Source organism: Oncorhynchus tshawytscha, linkage group LG28, assembly GCF_018296145.1.
Source record: "Oncorhynchus tshawytscha isolate Ot180627B linkage group LG28, Otsh_v2.0, whole genome shotgun sequence".
Lineage (NCBI taxonomy): Eukaryota > Metazoa > Chordata > Actinopteri > Salmoniformes > Salmonidae > Oncorhynchus > Oncorhynchus tshawytscha.
In genome coordinates, this window is record NC_056456.1 from 8356901 (window position 1) to 8366963 (window position 10063).

Consider the following 10063-nt stretch of genomic DNA (forward strand, 5'->3'; position numbering starts at 1 on the left):
CTAACCCTTTTCTTATCAATGCGCTAAGTAGATATCAATAATGATCGCCATTGACTACACCACTGCTGTAATTTGTTGTACCCCCTAGCATATGTTATTATTGTCTATTTATGTACTTATTGTATGTATACAGACTTTTTCTACATGGGTAATAAAACAAATATATATATATTTTTTTTTAAAGGCAGTTAACCCACTGTTCCTGTTAACTGACTTGCCTAGTTAAATAAATAAATACAAAATACGCATTTGAACATTGTAGGCTATAAATTATAGACAAACGGACGTCTTGCATTTTAGAGAGGCTTAACTTCAAATATTCACGTTTCTGCTCAACTATCGTAAAATATATCAAAAATACATTGTTTGAACTATGTGTTGTGTAGTTTTGTCAATAAAGTTATACACATGTACGAAACGGAAGTTTGCCTATGCGCATTAGTGTTTACGTTGTGAACGGCGTGACACAAACGTTGAGGAATTGGTGAGTTTAAAAACGAGTAATTCTGTGGTAAATGAGATATTAAATATATTCCATTAACTTGATTAGATGCACCTACATTTACTACAGCAACAGATATGAAAAGAAGTCCCGTTTTGTTCGTTAAAGTCGTAGCTGCTTTGCCGGTTACCTCAACAAAGCTAACACAAGCTAATATTAGCATAGCTAGCTAATCCACCCTCTGCACCAAAACCCAGTGTATAAGATAGCTATAGTAGTTGTCTTATAATAGTGTAAACTTTTTTTCCCCAATATGTTTCTCCAGAGTGAAGACGTCTACCTTGAGTATTTGATCAGTTGTCCAGGAGGTGGAGTTGAGTGTTTTGACTGTGAGTGAATCCATTGCCCTGCAAAATGGATTTCCAACACAGAGCTGGGGGCAAGACTGGGAGTGGTGGGGTTGCGTCCTCCTCGGAGAGCAACCGGGACCGGCGAGAGCGGCTCCGCCAGCTGGCCCTGGAGACCATTGACATCAACAAGGACCCCTATTTCATGAAGAACCACCTGGGCTCTTATGAGTGTAAACTGTGTCTGACACTCCACAACAATGAGGTAAGGAAGTGCTCATTTTAACATAACTCTTTATATGATGATCAATTGTCATTGGAATTACAGATTGTAACCATTGTTGTTTTCTCTTTACAGGGCAGCTACCTGGCCCATACACAGGGAAAGAAGCATCAAACAAATTTGTAAGTACATATGGATTACTACTACTTTTGTGTCATTTTAGCACTGTGTATATTTGGTTGTGCTCACTTCTCTATTTTGTTGAATGCAGAGCGAGAAGAGCAGCCAAAGAAGCAAAAGAAGCTCCCGCACAGCCAGCCCCCGAAAAGGTGAAGGTTGAGGTCAAGAAATTTGTGAAAATTGGTCGACCGGGGTACAAAGGTAGGTTAATATGTGTTGTGTTAGTCATCATCAGGCTCTCAAAGGATTTGATGACTCTAGAACAATCTAATGTAATGTATTGATATTATTTCCCTTCTCAACAGTAACAAAACAGAGAGATCCAGAGAGCGGACAACAGTCTTTACTTTTCCAGGTGAGTCTGAATCAGAGTATGTGAGCGGAGCTGGCGAGGAGTGGAGAGTGCCCAATTTGACTGGAGAGGGGAGTGAGATTCCCAAAGGCTGGAGCGTTGGCATTCTCGCTTGCCCCAATTTCGCTCCAGTAGCGCTCACATCACAAGCTCAGGGCATGCCAGCCCCAGCATGCATTTGTAGTCTACTTGTGTGCTGCAAATAGCCCCTTGCTAATGTCATGGAGTTTGTTAAATATTTTTTATAAAGAAACTGATTAAACACACAGGTGCTAAATCAAGGTGACTTACAAAGACGAGGTCCAAGAGGGAGTGCAGTGATGTAGTGTCCACAACTAAAGAATCATTGGAATCTAAAAGACATTTATCCCAAAAGCCTGAAGCCACAGACTGGCCAAACTTTATTTTACATTTTAATTTCACCTTTATTTAACCAGGTAGGCCAGTTGAGAACAAGTTCTCATTTATAACTGCGACCTGGCCAAGATAAAGAAAAGCAGTGCAACAAAAACAACAGAGTTACACATGAGATAAGCAATCGTACAGTCAATAACACAATAAAAAAATCTGTATACAGTGTGTGCAAATTAAGTAAGGAGGTAAGGCAATAAATAGGCCAATGGTGAAGTAATTACAATTTTGCAATTTACACTGGAGTGATATGTGCAGATGAGGATGTGCAGGTAGAAATACTGGTCTGCAAAAGAGCAGAAAAACTAAAACAAATATAGGGATGAAGTAGGTAGTTGGTTGGGTGGGCTATTTACAGATGGGCTGTGTACAGCTGCAGAGATCAGTAAGCTGCTCTGACAGCTGATGCTTAAAGTTAGTGAGGGAGATATGTCTCCAACTTAAGTGATTTTTGCAATTCGTTCCAGTCATTGGCAGCAGAGAACTGGAAGGAAAGGTGGCCAAAGGAAGTGTTGACTTTGGGGATGACCAGTGAAATATACACGGGTGGGTGTTGCTATGGTGACCAGTTAGCTGAGATAAGGCGGATCTTTACCTAGCAAAGACTTATAGATGACCTGGAGCCGGTGGGTTTGGCGACGAATATGTAGCGAGGACCAGCCAGCAAGAGAATACAGGTTTCAGTGGTGGGTAGTATATGGGGCTTTGGTGACAAAACGGATGGCACTGTGATAGACTGCATCCAATTTGTTAAGAAGAGTATCGGAAGCTATTTTGTAAATGACATCGCCAAAGTCAAGGATCGGTAGGATAGTCAGTTTTACAAGGGTATGTTTGGCAGCATGAGTGAAGGAGGCTTTGTTTTCGAAATAGGAAGCCAGTTCTAGATTTAACTTTGGATTGGAGATGCTTAATGTGAGTCTGGAAGGAGAGTTTACAGTCTAACCAGACACCCAGGTATTTATAGTTATCCATATTCTAAGTCAGAACCATGCAGAGTAGTGATGCTGGTCGGGTGGGCGGGTGAGGTCAGCAATCGGTTAAAAAGCATGCATTTCGTGTTACTAGCATTTAAGAGGAGTTGGAGGCCATGGAAGGAGTGTTGTATGATGTTGAAGCTCGTTTGGAGGTTTGTTAACAGTGTCCAAAGAAGGGTCCGTGGCCTCCAACAGAATGGTGTCGTTTGCATGAATTCTAAAAATGAATTCAAAGGCACTGTTTAATTTGTATTTCATTCTAAGTAAGTCACAGCCTAAATGCACAATTTATAGACTATCATGATTTAATACAACAAAATGTTGTATGGCCTAGCCCAAACCATTATTCCTCCTCCACCTCCTCCACCAAACGTTACAGTTGGCACTTTGGGCTGCATTTTCTGAGACACTGGCTACTTTCTCTTCCTCCCCTATCAGATTGATTACCCAGAGATAGCAGAGGGCATAGGACCCAGGCATCGCTTCATGTCTGCATACGAGCAGCGCATCGAGCCCCCAGACCGTCGTTGGCAGTACCTTCTACTGGCTGCAGAGCCCTACGAGACGATCGCCTTCAAGGTGTGTGCGTGTCTTCATTTGGACCTAAGAAAATCCCCAATCACTCTCATTTGTCTTTGCTTCGTTCAGTTTTTCTATGAATGACAACTCGTACCTTTTTGGTATCTTCTATATTTATGCAGGTGCCAAGCAGAGAGATTGATAAAGGCGAGAGTCGCTTCTGGACCCACTGGAACAAAGATACAAAACAGGTAAAGTACATTTGGTGTTGACAGTCCCATGGTTGGTCTTATCTGACTTGTTCTTTGGAGTATATTTAGGTATTAATGGAATCCAACTAAATGTACCGTCCCTCTCCAGTTCTTCCTGCAGTTCCACTTCAAGATGGAGAAAGCCCTGGCCCCACCCAGCGGACCCGTACCCCCCATGGGTATAAAGCGCCCACCTCCCCTGATGAGTGGGATGGGGCCTCGACCCCCCAGTGAGCCCATGCCCCCTCCACTTCCAGGGGGGATGAATATGCCCCCTTTACCCCCTGGCGCCCCCGGCCCTCCCCAGATGCACCACCACCATCAAATGCAGCACAGTGGCCCCGGAATGGGTATGCCACCCCTGATGAGACCCCCACTCCCCTCTGACAGCCATGAAGGAATGCCCCATCAAAACAACTGATCTCCAACCAGCACATCATCCTTCTGTTAGATTGTTTGCCTATCATTTGGTTGCTATAACAGCGCCCCATTTTAGGACTATGTCAAGTGTACTGTTTCATTGTGAGATGTACTTTTTCTAAACTCTGAAAGAAACTTTGTATACCTACATATATTCTACAGATGCAAAATGGGCCATATTCAATAGGTTTTGTACACAGTTGCCAAGGTATTGGATTTATCATGCTCGTCTAATATCCACACTATCATACCATTTTTAGAATGAGGCAATATAATGTGCAAGCTTTAAGTGTTATGCTAGTGTGGCTATAGGAAGATATCCATTGTTTTAGGCACTTTGTGATGGCACCAATATTAATAGGATCCTGCTGTATTGTAAATGTTGAGTCCTGTGTATGAAACAACATATTTTAAGGTTCTTTTTTATAATAAAACATGTGGAAAAGTGTATCATGATCTTTCTCTGTGTGCTTGGCTGAAAATAAAATGTGTTTAGAGGCAAAGATATGATACATAACAGGGAAAGCTTCATTGACAATTAGGGTAGCAAAAAAAGGATTTCAGATTAAAGCATTTAAACAATTGTAACAGTTGCCCAGCAGTTATAGGCAATCTGAAACATTCCCATAGTCCCTACAAAGAGTCCCCAATAAAGCAATTAAATTTGCTTTATTGGCATGATGTAACAATGTGCATATTGACAAAGCTTACTCTGGAGATTTAGAACATTAACAATTAAAATAATAATACTGTCAATGGAGCAACAGTAACAACAAGCAAGGGTCCAAATAACAATACATTGAAAAATGACAATAAGCATAGAGGACATGTTGGTTTACAGTAGCACCCAGACAATTACTCAAATGAGACGTCTTGCTCAACTATGGTGACCAGTGAGCTGAGATAAGGCGGATCTTTACCTAGCAAAGAATTATAGATGACCTGGAGCCGGTGGGTTCGGCGACGAACATGTAGCGAGGACCAGCCAGCAAGAGAATACAGGTTTCAGTGGTGGGTAGTATATGGGGCTTTGGTGACAAAACGGATGGCACTGTGATAGATTGCATCCAATTTGTTAAGAAGAGTATCGGAAGCTATTTTGTAAATGACATCGCCGAAGTCAAGGATCGGTAGGATAGTCAGTTTTACAAGGGTATGTTTGGCAGCATGAGTGAAGGAGGCTTTGTTTTCGAAATAGGAAGCCAGTTCTAGATTTAACTTTGGATTGGAGATGCTTAATGTGAGTCTGGAAGGAGAGTTTACAGTCTAACCAGACACCCAGGTATTTATAGTTATCCATATTCTAAGTCAGAACCATGCAGAGTAGTGATGCTGGTCGGGTGGGCGGGTGAGGTCAGCAATCGGTTAAAAAGCATGCATTTCGTGTTACTAGCATTTAAGAGGAGTTGGAGGCCATGGAAGGAGTGTTGTATGATGTTGAAGCTCGTTTGGAGGTTTGTTAACAGTGTCCAAAGAAGGGTCCGTGGCCTCCAACAGAATGGTGTCGTTTGCATGAATTCTAAAAATGAATTCAAAGGCACTGTTTAATTTGTATTTCATTCTAAGTAAGTCACAGCCTAAATGCACAATTTATAGACTATCATGATTTAATACAACAAAATGTTGTATGGCCTAGCCCAAACCATTATTCCTCCTCCACCTCCTCCACCAAACGTTACAGTTGGCACTTTGGGCTGCATTTTCTGAGACACTGGCTACTTTCTCTTCCTCCCCTATCAGATTGATTACCCAGAGATAGCAGAGGGCATAGGACCCAGGCATCGCTTCATGTCTGCATACGAGCAGCGCATCGAGCCCCCAGACCGTCGTTGGCAGTACCTTCTACTGGCTGCAGAGCCCTACGAGACGATCGCCTTCAAGGTGTGTGCGTGTCTTCATTTGGACCTAAGAAAATCCCCAATCACTCTCATTTGTCTTTGCTTCGTTCAGTTTTTCTATGAATGACAACTCATACCTTTTGGTATCTTCTATATTTATGCAGGTGCCAACCAGACATGTTGGTTTACAATAGCACCCAGACAATTACTCAAATGAGACGTCTTGCTCAACTTTATAATACAAACCAACATTTTCAAAACGGCATCACTGAACAATATTCTAAGCAACAAAGACATGGCAGACTGAGAAATCAGTCATGCCTCTCTTCTGACTGGCACTTGCAATGACTGCCAATGAGCCAGCAGCAATTATAGTTGGAACATTCATTTGTGCAGAGAACCCATAATGTGTTCACAATGATGCCCATCCACATTACCTTATTTTACTATTATGTAGAACTACTGAACTTACTTAATTCTTCATCAGACTGCATGCCATTTTCCCTCCTATGATTTGCTGGCTTTTCATTTCTTAACCTTTTGTATCATGAGTTTAACTTCCTCCTCTGTTTTTCCGCCACTTATTTTTCCTCCCCTCTCAGCTTGACCTGTTTTCCCTTTTTCTTCAGCTTAGTTTCTTCATCTCTCTCTCTCTTAGCCCTCTTTTCCTCCCCTTCTCTGCCTTTGGACAGTATTCTCTGTGGTGGAATGTTGTCCCACTCCTCTTCAATGGCTCTTCAAAGCTGTTGATTATTGGCGGGAACTGGAACACGCTGGTCAATCCAGCCTGCCCATACCATAACCCCACCACCACCATGGCACACTCTGTTCACAATGTTGACGTCAGCAAAACACTCGGCTACAAAACGCTCGCCATACATGCTGTCTGACATCTGCCCGGTACAGTTGAAACTTGGATTAATCCGTGAAGAGCACACTTCTCCAGCATGCCAGTGGCCATCAAAGGTGAGCATTTGGTGAGCATTTTCCCACTGAAGTCAGTTACAATGCCAAACTGCAGTCAGGTCAAGACCCTGGTAAGGACGACGAGCACGCAGATGAGCTTCCTTGAGACGGTTTCTGACAGTTTGTGAAGAAATTCTTCGGTTGCGCAAACCCAGTTTCATCAGCTGTCCGGGTGGCTGGTCTCAGACGATCACGCAGGTGCAAAAGCCGGATGTGGAGGTCCTGGGCTGGCGTGGTTACACGTGGTCTGCGGTTGTGAGGCAAGGTAGAGTACTGCCAAATTCTCCAAAATGACATTGGAGGTGGCTTATGGTAAAGAAATGCATGCCAATCACATGCGGCAGGATAGCCTAGTGGTTAGAGCGTTGGACTAGTAACCGGAAGGTTGCAAGTTCAAACCCCTGAGCTGACAAGGTACAAATCTGTCATTCTGCCCCTGAACAGGCAGTTCACTATTCCTAGGCATCATTGAAAATAAGAATTTGTTCTTAACTGACTTGCCTAGTTAAATAAAAATACATTTAAAAAACATGCCAATTGCACGGTCCCCCTAGACATATGTGGCATTGTGTTGTGTGACAAAACTGCACATTTTAGATTGGCCTTTTATTGTCTCCAGTGCAAGGTGGTCATGCTGTTTAATCAGCTTTTTGATATGCTACATCTGTCAGGTGGATAGATTATCTTGGCAAAGGAGAAAGGCTCACTAACAGGGATGTAAACACATTTGTGCACAAAGTTTTAGAGAAATAAGCTTTTTGTGCATATAGAACATTTCTGGGATCTTTTACTTCAACTCATGAAACATGGGACAAACATTTTACATCTTGCATTTATTTTTGTGTTCCGTATAGTATATATAGTATATAGTTTGTTTGCAAACTTCAGCATACAATCACTCATCGTCGAGACACAGAGGTCTCAGCCCTCAATGCATTCAGGGCAGAGGAGGCTGGTGAGCCATATGAGTGCGGGCACATTGTAATGGCTGGAATCAATAAATAGAACCGAGTCAAACATGGTTACTCTATGTTTGATACCGTTCCATGTATTTAATTACAGCCATTACATTGAGCCCCTCCTCCTATAGCTCCGCCCACCAGCCTCCTCTGATTCAGGGGTATAATAAAAATGTTTTTGAGGAATTTAGAGGTCACATACACATTATTTCACTGAATGTCACTGAATGTGTATGCATTCACCGAATGTGTATACTACCTAATAAATGTTCACATATACTCATACCTACTAAATATTATAGAAGTATGATTCCATACACACCCGTTGTCACCTAAATGTCCTTGAGAAGCCAGCCATTTGATTGGATGCTCCAGCTAACCGTCAGTGACAGCAGTGGCTGATTTGCAAAGTGCAGATGAAAACCAGCACACACGGCAGCCCTTAGGAGTGGCACTTTGCAGCAAATCTCCTGTAATTCATACCATGTTGGGAATGAGGATTCTGAGCCCGGAGAGACAGGTGAGTATTTTGTTTCTGTGCCACTACCTCCTGTGGTTGGACTTTGTGTCTCAATGCAGAGTGCCTCACAGTCAGCGCATCAGCATACACCTCTTCCTCCACAGGCCGTTGACCTTTAATGGTTTCTATAGGATGACAGGGCGCTCACATTATGGATGGAAACCTACAACAAAAATGTGTGTCTGTATGTGTCATTGTCACTGACTGGTTTGAGTTAAAGTTTACCCCCCAAATGAATATTAATTGTGCTTTAACAACTCAACATAATTGTATATAGTAAGTGTAGTGGACTGTGGTCCACACTAGTGTACATGCCATGTAGTTTCTGAAAGCCGGAGCTGAGCAGCAGGATTGTGATAGCTATGAGCAGACAGCGGTTAAGTGTGACCCCTTCCCAGGTTGTCTCTATCTGGTTCAGGTTCTGGGGGGATATAGCCTTACGCAGAGACACTGATGAATGCAGAGACAGAGGGAAAGACACGGGTTATAACAGCATAAATCACAGTGTCGTAAAGTAAAGTGCGTAAAGTACTTTGAAGTACAGCTTAAGTAGTTTTTTGGAGTATTTCTACTTTACTTTACTATTTATATATACAGTACCAGTCAAAGATTTGGACACATCTACTCATTCAAGGGTTTTAATTTATTTTTAGTATTTTCTACATTGTAGAATAATAGTGAAGACATCAAAACTATGAAATAGCACATATGGAATCATGTAGTAACCAAAAAAGTGTTAATATGTCAACCAGCTTCATGAGGTAGTCACCTGGAATGCATTTTAATTAACAGGTGTTTTTTTTGTGGAATTTCTTTCAAATGCGTTTGAGCCAATCAGTTGTGTTGTGACAAGGAAAGGTAGGTATACAGAAGATTTAGAGAAAGACCAAGTCCATATTATGGCAAGAACAGCTCAAATAAGCATAGAGAAACAAACGTCTATCATTACTTTAAGACATGACGGTCAGTTAATCCGGAAAATGTCAAGAATTTTAAAGTTTCTTGAAGTGCAATCTCAAAAACCATGAAGTGCTATGATGAAACTGCCTCTCATGAGGACCGCCACAGGAAAGGAAGACCCAGAGTTACCTCTGGTGCAGAGGATAAGTTCATTAGAGTTAACTGCACCTCAGATTGCAGCCCAAATAAATGCTTCACAGAGTTCAAGTACCATACACATCTCAACATCAGCTGTTCAGAAGAGACTGCGTGCATCAGGCCTTCATGGTCAAAATGCTGCAAAGAAACCACTACTAAAAGATGTGCATGGGCCAAGAAACACAAGTAATAGACATTAGACCAGTGGAAATCTGTACTTTTTTTGGTTCCAACTGCCATGTCTTGTGACGCACAGTAGGTGAACGGATGATCTCTGCATGTGTGGTTCCCACCGTGAAGCATGGAGGAGGAGGTATGATGGTGTGGGGGTGCTTTGCTGGTGACACTGTCTGGGATTTATTTAGAATTCAAGGAACACTTATCTAGCATGATTACCACAGCATTCTACAGCAATTTGGTTTGCGCTTAGTCCCATTTGGTTTGCGCTTAGTGGGACTGTTCTGTTTTTGAACAGAACATTGACCCAACACACCTCCAGGCTGTGTAAGGGCTATTTGACCAAGAAGGAGAGTGATGGAGCGCTGCATCAGATGACCTGG

At 42.3% G+C, this 10063-nt stretch overlaps 1 protein-coding gene across 1 annotated transcript; it reads left to right on the forward strand.

Annotated features, from left to right (window-relative positions):
* The first annotated feature begins 327 nt into the window (after positions 1-327).
* Positions 328-4570, forward strand: LOC112226596 (splicing factor 3A subunit 2). The gene is made up of 8 exons (XM_024391028.2): positions 328-484; positions 768-1054; positions 1148-1194; positions 1284-1393; positions 1498-1547; positions 3371-3511; positions 3634-3702; positions 3812-4570. The coding sequence occupies exons 2-8, from the start codon at positions 857-859 to the stop codon at positions 4121-4123; spliced, it is 927 nt and encodes a 308-aa protein (XP_024246796.1). The 5' UTR covers positions 328-484; positions 768-856; the 3' UTR covers positions 4124-4570.
* Positions 4571-10063: the final 5493 nt, after the last annotated feature.